We start from the raw sequence: 19,131 nt of genomic DNA, 5'->3' as shown, positions 1-19,131 counted from the left end.
CACCCTTACAGCATGTAATAATAGTCTTATGATACAGTGAGTCTAACTATTATTCTGTAGGCTGTCTATGTGCTTCGAAGTTAACTACAAATGCTTTGTTTAGAAGTGTCATTATTCAGGAGTCTATCCATTTTTTAACAATTAATCAAGTCATCAGGTTTAAAGAAAAGCCAGAGAGTAAATATGGACTTAAATGAAGGACAATTATACAAATGCCTTTAAAAGATTCCGATCAATGCAGCTAATAAAAAACTGATTTAAAATATCCAAATAAATGGGTGTGTTAATCAGGCTCTACTTCTGCCTATATATAAGATCATTTAACATACCACGTAAACCACCAACAACCTTGCTTTCATTTCGGAACTCAAAAGGATGAGATTTTCTTTTTTGCCTTTTATTTTTTTAAATATGCATTGACAACATATTCTATATTACAGGTTCCTTCTGGGCTTTGGTGACAGGAGTGTCAGGTTGCAGCGCCTCCAGAGAAATTTGGGGTTAAGTGTTTTGCACAAGCATAAACGCAGTGCTCAGAGCCGACACAGAACTTGCAGCCCTTGAGCATCAAGTTTACCCCCCCCATGTGACCTGACTGGACATAACAAATTCCATAACTGAATCAGCTGGAACAGGTTTCAGATACCAATCAGCAGATTTCTGGCGAATAAAACAACAACAGAGACACACCAAGGGGTGAAGTCTTCCTTTCCCACCCATGGAGTGCTACCAGTCACTTATACCAATATTTACTCAACTCCACGGTGAAGCCGTATCAGATCCAGCTGTCAGAGGAGAACTCCTGCAAGCTGGGACTGAAACTATGGAGAGCCCCTATCTCCCCACTGTGGCAGGCAGACATAAGGTATAATGATCTTGTACTTGTCCAGCTGAGGAATGTGGCAGCAAGTGTTCTCTATAGTGGTGATACAACAGATTCCCCCTACTTTCTTGTTTAGTTGAGGCTAAAGACTGAAGGTTGGAGCTTCTCTCCTCAACCTCTTGCCTCTTTAGGGTGTAACTAGGGCATCGTCAAGCACTGGGAGACGAAAAGTGATGATAAAAGCAACAGTTGACCACTTGGTGAGGGTGGAAAGTGCTAGACAAAGCAGCAAAACATATGAAAAAACATGACCAGCAATGGAGTAATTCTTGCCTAACATTGGTGCCCAGTGTTAGTGTTACAGCTACTCTACATGTCAAAGTGTAGACACCTGTAAATACAATGTCACGCCACAAATCAATGGCATGAATAAGGAGTCTGTTCATTCTTTTGCTGCAGTAATAGTCTCTACTGTTCTGAGAAGGCTTTACACTAGATGTCTGAACATTGCTGTAAGGATCTGGTTGCATTACGCCACGACAGCATTAGTGACATCATATACTGATGTTGGACAACCACTCAAAGTCATCCTAAAGACATTTGATGGTGCTTCATTCACTCCAGAGAACAAAACGCCACTGCTCCGCATCCCAGTGCTGGGTCTTCATAGTCTTCTAGCACTGGACAGCAGGTCTGGTGACCTTAGACTCACTGAAGTCTTCTGCAGAGGTTCCCATCCTATGTGCTTTTCTATGAACATTACTCAAGCTTGTGTCAGGCCTGCTCCTGTCAGCATTGTATGCACCTTAAAGTAGAAAAGATTAACAATGTTGTGTTTCAGAGAAGACAGGGGCCTTACCTGTGGCTGGTGAGACAGCGGCAGAGTCCAAAGCCCCAGAGGTGGTCAGCTCCAGTCCCAGCAGGACAGCCAGGAGAAGGCCGCGCAGCAGCACAGCCAGCCCAGAGTAACTCATTGTGGGCCAAAGCTTTCAGTTCCTCCCACGGCAGGGGAGGAGGAGGAGGACAAACAGAGGGAAAAATATGAGTGGCGCTGAATTTCTGGTGCAAATGCTAACGTGGCCGCACAGAAACGCCGGCGTGAACGTGTCGAATCACCAGAAAGCAACGCCACACAGAAGAGTTAGAAAACGCACCGTGTTCAGAAAACCACTCGATATGTTCGCGTAAAAAGAGGGAGACAGCAGGCCGACGGGAATTTGTTCTGACTACAAAAATATATCTGATCTGAGTTTTCGGACACCTGTCTCCAATGTCCGGGACATCAGAAGACCATTTAAAACCTAAACTCCGTCCCAAATCGTAGTACACACGACTCGAGCTGCACGGAGCCGGGTGGCTTGAGAGCCGCTGCTCACCAAGTTAACTTCCAAAGACGACGAAAAAAAGTGCCAACTGTCGAGGAGGAATCCCCAACATCACTCCCAGCCGAGGAGGGACACACACACACCAGCCCCTTCCTGATATGTAGGAAAAGAGACGTAGGCAGGTTCCGTACCCACAGCAGCGCCTCTCTAAAGTGCCATAGTCCTAGTCCGGTCCGTCGGAGTGAGAGAGGGGCTACGAGACAAAACAGCGTCTGTACTTCTTCCACACGGAGCGGCCAAACATCAGCTGTAGTCCCTTCAGCATAGCGAGCACAGCACGGAGGGATGAGGAGGAACGAAGATCCGCCTCCAGGAATCACCCTGTCAGAGCCCGTCCTTCGATCCCAGCCGCGTCCGAGACACAGAGAGAGAGAGAGAGAGAGAGAGAGAGAGAGAGAGAGAGAGAGAGAGAGAGAGAGAGAGAGAGAGAGTCCAGATCAGAAAAGGAGGCTTATTTTCGGTCACACCAACTCGTTGATCCAGCAGGGGGTCAGCGGCGTCTGAGAGCTCCTCTGTGTGCGTGCCGGGCTCTTCTTCTCCCGGACAGCCTCCTCACCGCCACTCGGTCGAGGCAGAAGTGAAACCGAGGGGGCGGAAGTCCGTATCTAAATCGTTCAGCATGAGCGCTGCAAAACACATGATTCAGTCAGGCTCACCCATGCAGGCTCACACGGGCAGATGATGGTGACTCTCGCGTGTCATTCACTTTATTATTGATATTTTCTCTCTCCGGCACCGCGAGCCTGTCTGTGCAGTCCTCTGACTCAAACCCGAAAACTGGATCAGCTGCAGGCTGCGATGGAGCGGAGGGAGAGAGAGAGAGAGAGAGAGAGAGAGAGAGAGAGAGAGCAACACTGTCGGTATGTGGAAGACACGACACAGGTTGTGGTGGGGCGGGAATCCTCCCGGCTCACGGTGACGTATACAACCGCCAGTCTCTCTCTCTCTCTCTGTGTGTCTCTCTCTCTGTGTGTGTGTCTGTCTCTTTGTCTCTCTCTCTCTCTCTCTCTCTCTCTCTCTCTCTCTCTGTGTCTCTCTCTGTCTCTCTCTCTCTCTCTGTGTGTGTGTCTCTCTCTCTCTCTGTGTGTCTCTCTCTCTCTCTCTCTCTCTCTCTCTCTCTATTGTCCCACACTTCCTCGTTCTGTCGCCTCTCTCTCCACTGCGCTGCTGCTCTCTCGCCCTGCACGCGGAGGTAGACCCGGCGGAGCTTAACTAAACGCTGCTCTCTCCGTCATGGTGAGAGACAGAAAGACCATCGGGGGACACGAGAAGGTAAAAGGGGGAAACCTCCATCGTGTCCTCCTCAACACAGCGCCGCTCTCGAGCTTTCCTCCTCTGTGCTGATTGGCCACGCTGTCCCAACATGGCAGGATCTGATTGGCTGCTGTGTCCGCCGTGTGCGCGTTTAAAAGGCAGAGCGCGGGAGCGTCCTGGAGCCGGCAAATGGCTCCCTACTCCCTACACAGGCCACTGCTTTGGGGATGGTGCAGTCGAGTAACATTTCATATTTTGACTAGACTGTAAATGTTGGTGTGCTCATATTTCACCAGAACTGATTCCTATCGCTAACGAGGCTAACTGCTTTAGCTTAGCTAGTGAACTCAGATGGCCATATATGACTTTGTCCTGTTTTAGCTGACCGAATATACAGCACAATGGAAATAGGTCATGATCCCGTAGTGTAACGAGTTCGTTCCTACCTCTTCGTGCTGCTGCTGCTTTCGTGCTTTCTCTTTCTGCACTCCTTGGTGCCTTTAGAAAATGTCTAACTCAATGTCTATATAAAAAAACAGCAATAACTAAGGAATACAAGAGTACGATACTTGGCTGGCCTATCTTAGTAATCCCAAAACAAAGTGAAGCCGAAGACGGAAGATTTTTTGCTGGCTTCTTAGTTCATTTTTCCATTCCAACCTAAATGGTGCAGTGTTGAAGGTCAGGCCCCTGCTTCATTTCATTTGTAGCTGCTAGTATCTAACAAGTGTTACCTGAGGTCACAGCACAGTTTGAAATGAGTCACAGTTTGGTTAATATCTATACCATTAACTAGTCTAAAGTGTTGTTAAACCACATAAATAAAACTGTCTTTGCCTTCTTGGGGCCAGTGATGCTCCCAGATGTTGATGTAGAGTCGATTAGAAAATCTTGATTCTTTGACACTAAAATTTCTGGGAATTGGGATTTAAGGAGTCGATGTATATTTCATTCCTATTTTCCTTCGAAAAATCATTCAAGGTACTGCCCAATAGCTCGGACATCATCATGCAACCATAGTGTTGTAGTAGTTAGCTGTAGATTCGGCTGACATCTTAAGAAGCTTCCTTTGTTACTCATCCAACACAAAAACTCTGATCTTCCTTGGCTTTTTTTAAAATTAGAAAATATGTTCAAATGTATTCCTCAGCTTGCTGCTAAATTTTTATACTGATTTTTAGCCTCTTAAAAACAGCAATATCACCTAAAAAGAGTAATCCTCTGGCCATATGTTAATTTTGGCTGAATTTCAAAATTAGTCGGAATGCATATTAAACTCTTAATCCATGCAAATTGTTCAACCCCACTTTAAAAGACATTTTTAAAAATGTCAAAAACATTAAAAATCCAAAAAAAACATTTAAGCATTATTTTCATAGGTTCAAATTTAGAGGTCAGGGTTTGAGACAGCCACCTCCCAACAGAAAGTACCCTATCAATTATGAATTTGTATATATTTAACTTATTATTCTCTCAATTAATGACATGGGTTGTAAATATCATAACATAATCACTGTAAATATCTACAGTCTGAATACTGTCTTTAAAAACAATAATGTAGCTAGCAGTTGCAAAATAATAGAGTGTAACTGGCAAATGGTACTCAGACAAGAATAGATTTGGGGACCACCAGTGAGAAAAATATCTTTTCACAGATTTTTTAAAGGAATGTAATAAAGAAACTATTATTACAGTATTTAAAGAATACGTTTCACTACATGCACTGACAACATCCTAAAAAACAAATTCAACAAGTAGCTAGATTTTGGCCCTCCACCCACCAAAAGCATTACACTTTACCCAAACAAGGCAAAACATTTGGGCAATTGGGGGGGGCAACCAAACTACCAGCACCCAAACTTTAGCCTACTGGTCAGTGTGCTTTACGCTTCAAGGCCCTGTCTAGAGGGAGAATGATGCCGAACTTTTCTGTTTAAAGTTTTTTTTCTTCTGTTTGATTTAAGGTGGGTGGGACTAAAATTGGTATTGGTGATGTTAAATCTGCCAGTCAGCGTTACTCGCATTCCTCTCCCTCAGTGAAAGACATATAGTGAGCTGCTTGGTTGAAGCCATAGTTTCATGACGTAGGCCGTGCACTATATAGAAATCAGGGAGCTACGTAGGATTCAGTCTTCACATTACTTGTCTAATGCCACTTCAGTTTTTGTGATTTGGTATATATTCCGTTTTTCAATTATTGTAATAAAGTCACAGTGTTTAGAAACATAGGCCACTGTGATAAATCTGTGGTCAGCCAATGCGGCTACTGGAAAATCTGTCAAGGCCCTTTCTAATGACCTGATTAAGATGGCTCACACCATCATACTCAGCTGGATGAGCTGGAGCATGCCGCAGATGTTAGGCAAATACACAAAAGCGCTATGCAGGAAACATGATAGTGTCATCTACATGAAATCTTTCATCGAGGAACAGTGCTGGAGTGATGAGTGGTGGCACTGTGATCCTGAAGTACACCCTTTTGGCCAGCAGGGGCACCTCCCTTTGGTAAGAGTCCCAAAGCCCTGGTGAAAAGGATGAGGGGGTGGTGATCACCATTTCCCCTGCGATAAGCAGGACAGGCTGTGGGAAGCTGGGTAAACAGGTGGCAGATGGAGTGAGACTGAGTCTCAGGGTGAGGCACAGGGAGTGAGAAGCAGGGCGGAAAACTGGCGAGTCGCATAATTTGATATGAGCTAGCAGGAGCGGCAGGCGGCCAGCCAAGCAGCAGGGGGTGCATAGACGGGCTTAGCATATGTCAAAGGAGAGGAGGGGGCAGTTTGCTGCGAACTACCTGTGAGTTAATGATGGTGATAGTGAAAGAGTTCCAGTGTGCAGTCACACAGTGCAGTAGCCCCTGTCTACAGAGAACCTAAAAACAGTTTATACAGTCATCTCATTAACATGCAAGAGATTAGGGCTGCAACAAAATCCAGCCAATCTAGAAAAGTGGGCACCAGCACCTGTTAAGACCCAACCAATATAAAAATGTAATGACCTGTACCAAGTTAAAAATTCAGAAAACCAATAATACAGGCTGATGTATTTTAACATGAAGAAAAATGAAGAAAAACAGATAAAGTAAAAACAGCATAGACCAGCGTAGCCAATTACCAGCAAAACCAGCCTATGTTGTGTCGTGGATGCTGGTAACCATCACCAGACCACTGTAAACCAATGCACTTTATTACTGACCAATATGTCACCTCTTAACCGTGAATCATTAAATTTGATTTAAATGGCCAGGGTGCCCATAAATGGCCAGGGCCCACCACTGGGCCCAACGTTTTACTATACACTTCTATAACCTAAGAATAACTCAGCTTGCTGGCATTGTAGTATGTGTAGTTACTGAATAATAAACATGAGCATGTCATAAGCTTTAGATTTTTGGGGGCTAGTTTATATGAAATGTTTTGCCCCATAATGCTTTACAGACCACTTTCAAGAATTTTCTTTCATGAGATATGCAGGGAGGAGTGGGCTTACAAGGAATATCAAAGCTATGTTATAATTAATACCTCCTTTATTAGAGAAGTAAAATGCATTTTCCACCTGTCAACTGTTGTTCTTTTCAAAACTCATATAGTAAGGCATATGCAGCATTTAGAATAAAACTCTTCATATGTTCATATCTCAGCTGATATTTAATGATGCATCAGTCAGCCCTGTTAGCTGTATTATCAGGCAGCAACAAAGACAAACCAATCAGTGAGCTTTTACATTTCTTTTTAATGAATAAACTCCTGTGCATCTAATTCAAATCTCAAATCTGCAGAAGAAATGCCATAAATAATACTAGAGGAACATCGTATATGAATGGCATGTTAATGAACATATTTATATGGCAAAAAACATGGTGTAAAAAATAAATAATAAATGGGACACATTAGGGTATTTCCTGTAATGTGAAAATCTGTGATGTGTGGGGGAATAAGCTCTTTTCAAGGGAGCTGACATGGAATGACCTATTATTATGTCCATTTGTGCCCTACACCTCAAGGTGACACACACCTTACATAATAACATCATATAAAGTTGAGTTTGTTAGAATTTACATAACATTTTTTACATAGAGACTTGTGGTCTTTTTCCTTACATAATCTACATCACAAATCCTCAAATCAATCAAAAACAAAATGATTGCATGTAAAACTACAATAATGGATATTAAAAGAGTGGAAAGGTTGTTTGCGCTGAGGCACATATAATCTTTTTAAGCCCTAAAATGTCACATGATCAGTCACAAAGTGACACAGTTCAGCTTTTAACTGTACTTAATTACTGCAACTAAGGGATGTTAAAGTACATGCATTTCACTCCCAAATGCTTTAAGACTGCACTGTGTATTATAGCATTCGTTTTCCATTTAGCTTTGGATATTAATACTACATTGCTGGATAAGGCATAACTTTGTAGGGTATATTTAAAAAGAAAACAATATTTAAGCATATCAGTTATAAATACTGAATTGGCAAAAGTAGCATTTTCGTCATATACATGTATCTGAGTTCAAGTAGTTTTCTACTGTACTTATTACTAATACTTATGTGTGCAATTTGATACAATCCACATATCTAAAGAATCTTATTAAATGCAGTAAAAGCGCCTAATATGGTACTTGTTGGCCTATCAACATGAATCCTGATTTAAAAATAAAGTCAGCTTCTGTGTTAGTAGAGTGCAGATTGTTGTTTCTGTTCTGTTATGTTTTCAGTAAATTTATCCTGTTACATTTGAAAGGTTCACTGCAAATGACTCTGTTGGCATGGGTATAGCTTGGCAGACCACACTGAGGCAGCACCCACATGCACATGACTTAGGCAAATAGGAAAATCTGCAGGAGAGGCATGACCTTTAGGGTTGAGAGGTCAGCAAGGACGGCCTGTGAGAAAAAAAGAATCACAACAGAACACATTTTTTTAGAAGAATTTTGAAAGGCATTGAAGGCATTTTCTCAATATACAAAAGGGATTATGATTAAAGATGGTACAATAGCACATTTTCTTTTCCAGTACTAATACTGAAACCTTGAGTATTGGCTAATACTGATACCTGTTCAATGTACTGTTCTTTAAACACCATTAACCTTTAGAAAGTGCTATTTTTAACTAAAGTGCTTCTAAGAATTTATTTGTAAATAATGGTGGAAAATAAGTATTTGGTCACCTACAAACAAGCAAAATTTCTGGCTGTCACAGACCTGTAACAACTTCTTTGAGGTGCTTCTGTCCTCCACTCATTACCTGTATTAATGGCACCTGTTTGACCTCGTTATCTGTATAAAAGACACCTGCCCACAACCTCAAACAGTCACACTCCAAACTCCACTATGGTGAAGATCAAACAGCTGTCGAAGGACACCAGAAACAAGATTGTAGACCTGCACCAGGCTGGGAAGACTGAATCTGCAATAGGCAAGCAGCTTGGTGTGAAGAAATCTACTGTGGGAGCACTAATCAGAAAATGGAAGACATACAAGACCACTGCTAATCTCCCTCGATCAGGGGCTCCACGCAAGATCTCAGCCGTGGGGTCAAAATGATCACAAGAACGGTGAGCAGAAATCCGAGAAACACACGGGGGGACCTAGTGAATGACCTGCAGAAAGCTGGGACCAACGTTACAAAGGCTACTGTCAGTAACACACTACGCCGCCAGGGACTCAGATCTTGCAGTGCCAGACGTGTCCCCCTGCTTAAGCCAGTACATGTCTGAGCGCGTCTGACGTTTGCTAGAGAGCATTTGGGAGTGTTGGGAGAATGTCATATGGTCAGATGAAACCAAAGTAGAACTGTTTGGTACAAACTCAACTCGTCGTGTTTGGAGGAGAGTGAATGCTGAGTTGCATCCAAAGAACACCATACCAACTGTGAAGCATGGGGGTGGCAACATCATGCTTTGGGGCTGTTTCTCTGCAAAGGGACCAGGACGACTGGTCCGTGTACATGAAAGAATGAATGGGGCCATGTACTGTGAGATTTTGAGTGCAAACCTCCTTCCTTTGGCAAGGACATTGAAGATGAAACGTGGCTGGGTCTTTCAGCATGACAATGATCCCAAGCACACTGCCAGGGCAACAAAGGAGTGGCTTCGTAAGAAGCATTTCAAGGTCCTGGAGGGGCCTAGCCAGTCTCCAGATCTCAACCCTATAAAAAACCTTTGGAGGGAGTTGAACGTCCGTGTTGCCCGCTGACAGCCCCAAAACATCACTGCTCTAGAGGAGATCTGCATGGAGGAATGGGCCAACATACCAGCAACGATGTGTGCAAACCTTGTAAAGACTTACAGAAAACGTTTGACCTCTGTCATTGCCAACAAAGGATATATAACAAAGTATTGAGATGAACTTTTGTTATTGACCAAATACTTATTTTCCACCATTATTTGCAAATAAATTCTTTAAAAATCAGACAATGTGATTTTCTGAATTTTCTTCCTCATTTTGTCTCTCATAGTTGAGGTCTACCTATGATGTCAATTACAGGCCTCTCTCATCTTTTTAAGTGGGAGAACTTGCACAATTGGTGACTGACTAAATACTTTTTTCCCCCACTATGTGTGTGTGTGTGTGTGTGTGTGTGTGTGTGTGTATATATATATATATATATATATATATATATATATAATATATAAAACTCTATATTTAATTGAAAATAGTATAAACACAATTTTATTGTTTTTTGAAAAATCTATGGCCATTTGTAATTGGGCAACATGTTTCAAAAAAAGTTGGGATGGGGGGATGTTTACCACTGTGTTTCAACACCACTTATATGGAGTTTTCCTCAAATTCCCTGAATCTTTTAATGACATTATGTACTGTAGATGATGAAATCTGTAGATTATGTATGTAGATGAAATCCCCAATGTAGTTGCTATTTTACATTGAGAAACGTTATTCTTGAATTGCTGCACTACTTGCCTGCGAAGAAGAGGTAAACTTCTCTGGGTGCTCTTTTTATACTCAGTCATGTTACAGACTTGATGCCACTGAACCTAAGATGTAAGATGTTACACCAGGTGTTTTTTTTTTTAGTTTTAAATATTGTTGTTGTGACAGCAGCCATTACTGCCTAGCATGCATAAAACACAATATTTGAGAATGAAAACAATCCTAATGTTTGATGTGTTTTTAAAGGGTTGTGGTTTAGGATAGAGCAGTTTTCAAACTGTGCATATGTGTGGCACTGTGTGTATCACATAATTTGATCTGGTCTGTCACTGCAGATCTTAATGATGTGTTTATTGTGGAAGCCAATATTATGATAATGATAAAAACAAGATTTATTGTGCAGCCTTAATTAGTGATGTTGCTAAGCACATATCATAGAAAAAGTGTAAAACAAAAACTCTAAGTCCCTACAAGAAGAATCTTCACACTTCTTCTATAGGTGCTCTTCATAAAATGGGGTCTGGCAGACACTCTGCTGCAACACCTATCTTCAGCGAGAGGCCAAGAGTTTGGTTGGCACTCTGACTGGAGCCAGATGCCCTGCAGATGCAGCAGTCAAAGGAGTTGGAAAGGTGGTCTGGAATCAAGCGTTCTCAAGCTTTGGCCTTTTGGGACTGGAGGCAAGTAAATTTAGGGGCTCCTATCATGTTTGCAAGCCTCTAAAGTTTCAGGCCTGGGCCCTGGGTGCTAAAAATACATTGTGTTATGATATGTTCTCCAGTAGGACCATGTGGTATATGAGCAAGCAGATACTGTCCAACAGCATCTTCCCTTCGCCCCAGGGCCCAGGCCCGTGCGTCACTGCGGATTACGGCCCGGGGCCACTGCCAGTAGCTCAGATTAACTTTTACTACAGCTGTCAATCAGACCATTGCAACCAATGATGCAGCCCTTAAAATGCTTTTAGATATTTAGGTGACATGCTTGTAAGTTAAAAATGATAATACATTATTTGATAATATTTTATAGTCATTGATTTATATTATGAAATAATTTACTATAGCTATTGCAGGGTTATTAACATCGGAAATATATGTCTTCTAAATAAGTATTCTTGATAAAATATTCAACCAAAGGCTGTAATATACATGTTCATGCAGAGAAACAAGTTCTTGCTCTTACATATCAACACTGTCAGAACAAAATCTCAGATCTCCAAAAACTATGCAGAAGAAAGGAGAATGTTCCTCATTTTTAATGTAAGTCGATGAAGTAAGATTTTATGGACTGTTTATATTGGTCTATTAATCATAAACAGCAAAGGGCAGCCAGCAGTTACACATGAAATAATAAAAAAACAGAAATAAACAAACAGAAAAAGAAAAGAGGTTTTAGTCTGACAGTGATGATATGCACACTGACCTCATCAAATTTGGTTTTGAACGTGCAGTGGCCAAGGGGAGGGAGGTCTGCTTTTAAAAGTGGCCAAGCCAGCGATTCTGAAACATGTGCCTTGGGAAGACTAGGTTACTGGCGCTGGCAGTGAGTCAATGTGCTATTTCAGTTACCTATAGTCCTATCTCTCTCTCTCTCTCTCTCTCTCTCTCTCTCTCTCTCTCACACACACACACACACACACACACACACACACACACACACACACTCTCACGCTCACATGTAACACACCTCAGCTGAAGCCAGTGATGTCACCTCCATCAGATTTTCAGCTCGGAAGGCGAAGACGGCGGCCGCCAGGACTAAGAGAAGGAGGAAGAGAGACAAACAGCCTATCAAATAATAGGGTCCAAACATCAGCATGTCACACATTTTAGATTCCCTTCAGTGTAAAGCATGGAATGTTGAGAAAAAGCCCCATTCAACCTAATGAATTCTTCTTCTTCTTTCGGCTGCTCCCTTTAGGGGTCGCCACAGCTGATCATCTGCCTCCATCCTGCCCTATCCACTGCCTCCTCTACTTTCACACCAACCATCTCCATGTCCACCTTCACTACATCCATAAACCTTCTCTGAGGTCTACCTCTTCTCCTTCTCCTTCCAGCTCCATCTCCAACATTCTTTGCCCAATATATCCACTATTCCTCCTCAACACATGTCAAAACCATCTCAACCTGGCCTCTCTGGCTTTATCTCCAAACTGCTCCACCTTCACTGTCCCTCTGATCTGCTCATTTCTAATCTTGTCCATCCTTGTCACTCCCAACGAAAATCTCAGCATCTTCATCTACGCCACCTCCAACTCAGCCTCCTGTCTTTTAGACAGAGCCACAGTCTCCAAACCATACATCATAGCAGGACACACTACTGTCTTGTAAACCTTCCCTTTCACTCTTGCTGCTATCCTTCTGTCACACATCAGCCCTGACACCCGTCTCCACCCACTCCATCCTGCCTGCACCCTTTTCTTCACCTCTTTTCTACACTGTCCATTGCTCTGGATGGTTGACCCAAGATATCTGAAGTCATCCACCTTTACGACCTCTACTCCTTGCATCTTCACCTTTCCACCTGCCTCACTCTCATTCACACACATGTATTCCATCTTGTCTCTACTGACCTTCATTCCTCTCCTCTCCAGTGCAAACCTCCACCTCTCCAGATTCTCTTCCACCTGCTCTCTACTCTCACCACAGATTACAATGTCATTCAACCTAATGAATTACTGATCATTATTTAATTGATAATGAAACCCAGTCTAAGATGCGTGCTACAAATTCTTATTCAGTTGAATGGAATTTTTGACAACTTTCTGAAAGCTTGTCCAAAATTACAGTCACTATAAGAATTTTTTTTTTCAATAACAAAGACATCAAATCTATAAAACAGTCCATATGGAAATAATCCAGTCAGAAATATTGGTTTCCTACATCTTTAGACCTCACCTCTTGTCACAAGTCTTTAAAGTGTCTTAGAAAAAAAAACATTCAAATATTTGTGCCCAAACATATGACTGGTAATGTGCTTCAACTGAAACTTTCAAATGAAAACTATTAATTCTTTTCAGAAAATGCACAGAACATGCCCACTATAAACTGACAAAAGTTCTTTGCGTACAACTGGACAGATGAACCCACCTGCAACTATTTCTAAGGAATCGTAACCGAGGACACGGTCCCATAGCAACAACAGCTGATCAGTGGAAAGGTACCCTGAGAAAGCCCGAACCATCCACTTGAAGGCGATCCGCAATCTGAGTCACACACAAACACACAAAGGCAGTTTTTAAAGTTCTCTTTAAAAATGATCAAAATCCTATTTAAAGACAGACTCATTTCCACTAAAAAGGGATCTACAAGGCAGTTTAATAAGCTGTGAGATTTGTAAGTGCATAGCATGAACGCTAGGTGGAGCCATCTGAGTACTGCATGGTTGCATGCAGTGTATTTTAAGGGCCTAATATAAATCTCAAGTAGAACACTAAGGCAGACACCCAGTTCCATATTTGTCTTTGACGTATGAAAATATATTATAATATAATACACAATAATATACAATATATAAATATCGAAGGTATGGGACATGCTAAGTCAGGGGTGCCCAAATGTTTTGACTTGGGTAGCAAAAGTGCAATGTCTGTAGTGGGCTGATATCTCAAATGCTATATATGTGTTTGTAACAATTTTGGATAATAGACAACATATTTTATTTCACTAATGTGAAGGTGGTATCAATCATAATATAGTACTGATATTTCTTGTATGTATAAAGCCCACTCTCAACAGTCATAATCACAATAAAATAATATTGCTACAAATGAATAAGGTAGTTAGATTTTAAATTAAGTTTGTTTTTATAATACATCACATTACTAAAACACTTCAAAAATACACATTTAAAAGCAATAAGTTATGAATAGTACAAAATGCTTTCAAATTTCAAAGTGGGTTTTTTTTTTTGGGTCAATCAAAACAATGGGTCGACATTTGCCTGCTAGCAACTCTTTGAGCAGCCCTGTGTTAAGTGAATGACTGGCATAACACATTATATCAGTAGCACAATGATTCAGACTTACGGTTGAGCTCCGATCTTTTGTAAATGATAAAAGAGCTGAGGAAGATGGCTTTGCAGTAACCTCTCAAACTGCAAACAAAGAGAAACTATACCCTGCAAAACACACACACACAAACTCAGTAAGATCTTAAAGCCCACACTTGCCACCCACATACACAGACATATTGTTATATGTACTTACTGAGGGTGAGGAGGATATGGAGTGCAATCTGAAGAAGTAGCGCACATACATCTCCCTGAATACACTATACAGCTTAGATGGCTCATTGTACAAGAAACACAGAGGAGCCACTGCAGGAAGAAAGACAAACATAGGTTAGTTTAATGCTCATTAACTCAACTCTACATCCACAACAATCAAATCACAAACGCACACTCACCATACATTGAGAAGCCATGGAAGGGGACAACACCTAACAAAAGACAAGAAGACATTTATTGTAAAAGAACTGTCATTTTTGAAACATTTGCTACACTAAATACAGTTATATATTTCAATTACATTCAAATGACAGGAAGATAGCAAAAACAACAATAATAAGTAATAAATAAGTAAAACTTATTTGATATTTCATGTTTTTTGGGAACAGCAAAAAGTTATCAAATGAGATAAGTTTTGATAAGTTTTGTACCTCAAGATTTGGTCAGCCCTTTTCACATTTGAGGCATTATTAATTATACAGTATTATCGCTTTACAGTTTTCTTAGACACTTAAAATCAATCACATTCATCATTCTGGACACATTTAAACTTGCAAATCTTTTACAGCTTCCTAAAAATAAATTGATATTTGTAGTAGCTGTACAGTAGTAGAAACACTTTATACATGTACCTGCAATAAAACTGGTTTCATATTATTGAAAAACAGTGATCACAAATGTCTGAAAAGTAATGTATACAGAGCAGTAACATCTTATCAAATATAAATCTGCAATATTTCTTTAGAAATTCTCAGCTTGACTGAATGAGCTATGAGTGAGAATAAATCATAATTAATACATAATTATAAAACTGATATCCATGGCAATAATAGAGATTTCAATAGCATCGAATAGTATTACAGCAGTCAAAGAGATCTACACAGGTGACTGGATGTTTGAAGTAACTGATTAACTGACCATACCGTTTGGAGGGTAGACTACAGCAAACTCCTCTGTACCAGTCTTGCCTAAAATAAAGAGAATATTTGACCTACTCAATGAGTAAATGACACACAAAAAACACCACCCTTTAGTTACTTCATTTCCAGTCTAAGTACAGGGATAAGTTATTCATTTCACAGTGTCAGAAAAAAGCAGAAAATACATATTTAACAGAACAGACGCCTGAACAACTAAATATTACATTAGAATTTTCAGTATTTAGCCAGTCTCTCCTTGTTCTTTTTAAGAGACCTGCTTTCAGTTTTGCAAAGAAATCTGCATGGATATTTTCCACACTTCTCACAACCCAAATAATATAAACAACATCACTGATGTTGAGTTCCGGACTCTGGAGTGGGGTGGTCAGTCTACTGTTCTGAGAACAGCAGTGTTTTTTTTTTTTGTTTGTTTGATTTGTACATTTTCTTCTTTTCCAGGAGCTCCTTAATCTTGTATTCATTTTTTGTGCATATCAGCTTTGATGCTGATGAACCATTACAACCTAGGGTTGTAAACGTGGTTTAAAATGTCTTTTCTGGACTAATAAACTTATAAAACATTAATCCAAGTCAAATGTCGAGTTCTGGTGTTTTAGTGCAAATGTTATTTTTTTTGACAATTTACTTTTCTCTGAAGCTACACATCCTTTCAGACCCATAGTGAAAGGATGGACAGAAACCCTTAACAGAAAACAGTTCTGGTGGTCTGTTGCATGGTTGTTACGAGTTCCATTTTCCCCTTTTTTATTCAAGTGGATTATTTTATATCTAATCTCTTCACAAATATCTCCTAAAAAGGAATAACTTGTATTTAATCACCTAATCTCACATTTTTGAACAGTACTGTACACACACACACACACATACACTCATGAATGTTTTACCCTGAATGTAGGATTTAGGAGGGGTGGCACTATTGTAGCTGAAATGCTCCAAAACAGCAGTGTCTCGAGAGAAGCACAGCAGGACCTGTTATGAAACAAAATCAGCACACACAAACACATAAACACACACACAGCAAATCCTTCCTGACTACAGAATTCTATTTTTAATCATTTTCATTACATCAATGGCAAATTGCTATGGTGCAATTACCTTTGAAGAGTGCAGCCCTTAAGATCACATACCCACCCTGCAGTAACAGCTGCCATTCTATCACTTAGCGAAAATTCTACTAATAGTATTTGCAGACAGAATTAATGTAGGGGGAACAGAAATCCTCATTTGACATATTAGAGGGCTTTTCTTTTTGATCACTGTTAGTACAAAAAAGAAAAACAAATTTTATATATAGATATTAAAATTTCTTTTTTTACATAATTTGAAAAACCCAGTTTTTATGACCAAAACTGAACGGCCAACAGAAAACAAAATGATTCAAAATAAATAAAACCTTATTACATTAACTTGCAATGAAACTTGAAATTTAAACATACAAAACAAAGTGTTTTGGTTTTATTTTGCTCTGTTTCTTTTGGCAATACAAAGGTTTGATCCGACAGTTATGATGCCTCCTCTATTTTTCATGCTTTCCATGTTTTTATAAAACACTGATTAAATCCATGATTTAAAACAGGTTTACTGTTACACAACACATCAACAAAATTCTTTATCTGCTCAGCAACTTTGTACAAAACCAATATTTATGTTCAGCCTGCTGCAGTTAATCATTTCACACCTGTGGTCTGTGATAAGTCTCCATAGAGATGACATAATTAGCTCCTGTGAACTCTGCTAACTTTCAGTTCTGTTCACTTCTTAACTTTTTTTTTTAAGTTAACAAAAGCATGCTGTGAATTTTATTATTTCTTACTCGTTGCTCACTAATACAAAAGCCAGAAGTGCAGATTCTAACTGATACCACAAATGATATCACATTGCGTTTGTAAGAAGAGGAGATATTTTATGATGATTTGAATTGGATGAAAAGCTGTTGTGCATACAGTCTTATTTTGTAGAATGTAAGTGTAATTCTTTACATAACTATATTTGTGCAATCACATTTGAATAGAACAGAAAAACAGCACAGCTTTCGACTTCTAAGGGTTAAAGTTCACAAAAACATAAAAACAAACATGGGCTTAGAGAATGAATAAGATAAAGCTGGGCTGAGATGGCACCTGTCCCAGCCATAGCAGCTGATGCAAGGTGAGACCAGATACTACAAACCACAACTGGTACTACATTAAGCTACCAGATATATCTTTCAGTTTGGCCATGTAACAAAATGCAGTAAGCATTTTAGCACTGCTGTCTGTGCTTTGTCCTTTGAGACAGTATGACTGAATTAAATATATGTAGCTAAATATGGGTCAGACATTGTAGCCCACAAAAACATGCATCTAACTGTAAACACAGAATGTCTGAAAATGGTAATATTTGGATTATTCATTATTTATACCTGAAAGAATACTATCATTAAGGTCATCATATCTTATGCTGGCTAGCCTAACATGTTTAGGTTTGTATGGATCCTGTCAAAAGTTTAGCTTGCAATGCTGTGTGAACAAAGATCTATAAGTGTTGTATCTCCAAGATACTCTATGTAAATTCCAACCACAGAGAAAAAAATAAATGGCGTGTGTGAGTTAATGCCATAGAATCACCGTGAGTGCCAAGTAAAATTTTGTAAACCTTATAAAAGGCACACACAGTCATCAGGTGTGAACTGATGAAACTTGATGAAGAAAAGGACTAAATAAGACACATAGTGTGCATCCAGTCAGCACTCACCTGATACAGAAAGTCTTCAAACACAAAGTAATAGTCGTCATTACTCGCAGTCAACTTCACATCCTGAAGCAAATGAAAAAGAAGCATAAATGTCTCTTATAAGAACTGCAATTATCAATCATCCAACATGACTGCCAAATCCAATCAAAATCTAATCTAACTAAGCCACACATGCTATCCACAGACAAGCAAACACATACACTGGTATTCAAGGCATATCACAGACAGAAAACTCATGCAGTCTGGGCCAGTGGAAATGATCCCGCAGATTTCATTCAACTGAGCTGGTTTCACTAACAGTTTATATTTCTTTCGCCCAGATATAATCTGCGTTCATATGCTAAATGAACCAAGAAAACATGACCTTGGAACAAGATGACTTTAGGATTTGGATGGAACACTAAACCTAATTAAGTAAACATTAAGATATCAATCAAATAGCCACAAAATCTATTTTTATTGAATAAACTGCACTTCTTAAACAATAGCATTCTCAAATGTGTGTGTGTGTGTCTCTCTCTGTCCACCTTATAAATTAGATTGTCCACCAGCAGGTCATGGTGTATAACTGCAGCCTTCAGTTGCTCATAATGCATGATGTCCTGCAAAAAAAGGAAAAATCTTGTAAGTGGATCTAACTCGAATGATGTAATAGCAAATCTTCATTCCCAAACTACAGTTAAAGCTAGGAGTTTAGATTCCTAGTGTTCAAAAAACAATGAAAGCTCAAAAACAAGAGGAGCTAAAATAATTACATATGCGTTACTGACCAACACCTTAGCTTTTTAAAAGACTCCCTCCTTGTCAAATTTAATTATCAGCCAGATTGCAACTCCTATCTATTATTTGCAAACCTTAAATACTCTAATATTT

The 19,131-nt window shown here is 40.0% G+C and overlaps 2 protein-coding genes across 3 annotated transcripts in view; both read right to left on the bottom strand.

Moving 5' to 3' along the window:
* Positions 1 to 3,180, bottom strand: part of stim2b (stromal interaction molecule 2b) — a 49,299-nt gene extending 46,119 nt beyond the window's left edge. Inside the window, exon 1 of the mRNA XM_017699626.2 lies at positions 1,683 to 3,180. Coding sequence (XP_017555115.1) covers positions 1,683 to 1,797 — 115 coding nt within the window. The 5' untranslated portion in view covers positions 1,798 to 3,180. The remainder of the gene's footprint in view (positions 1 to 1,682) is intronic.
* Positions 3,181 to 7,171: 3,991 nt separating this feature from the next.
* Positions 7,172 to 19,131, bottom strand: part of tbc1d19 (TBC1 domain family, member 19) — a 33,342-nt gene continuing 21,382 nt past the window's right edge. For both annotated transcript variants that reach the window (XM_017699625.2, XM_037534872.1), the window contains 10 exons: positions 18,786 to 18,860; positions 18,259 to 18,321; positions 16,410 to 16,494; positions 15,508 to 15,552; positions 14,764 to 14,796; positions 14,565 to 14,674; positions 14,385 to 14,476; positions 13,447 to 13,562; positions 12,041 to 12,111; positions 7,172 to 8,344 (listed from right to left, as the gene is read on the bottom strand). In XM_017699625.2, coding sequence (XP_017555114.1) covers positions 8,279 to 8,344; positions 12,041 to 12,111; positions 13,447 to 13,562; positions 14,385 to 14,476; positions 14,565 to 14,674; positions 14,764 to 14,796; positions 15,508 to 15,552; positions 16,410 to 16,494; positions 18,259 to 18,321; positions 18,786 to 18,860 — 756 coding nt within the window. In that variant the 3' untranslated portion in view covers positions 7,172 to 8,278. The remainder of the gene's footprint in view (positions 8,345 to 12,040; positions 12,112 to 13,446; positions 13,563 to 14,384; positions 14,477 to 14,564; positions 14,675 to 14,763; positions 14,797 to 15,507; positions 15,553 to 16,409; positions 16,495 to 18,258; positions 18,322 to 18,785; positions 18,861 to 19,131) is intronic.

This window comes from Pygocentrus nattereri, chromosome 2, assembly GCF_015220715.1.
Source record: "Pygocentrus nattereri isolate fPygNat1 chromosome 2, fPygNat1.pri, whole genome shotgun sequence".
NCBI lineage: Eukaryota > Metazoa > Chordata > Actinopteri > Characiformes > Serrasalmidae > Pygocentrus > Pygocentrus nattereri.
Note: the sequence above shows the minus strand (reverse complement) of the source record. Positions and strands in the feature narration are given on the sequence as shown.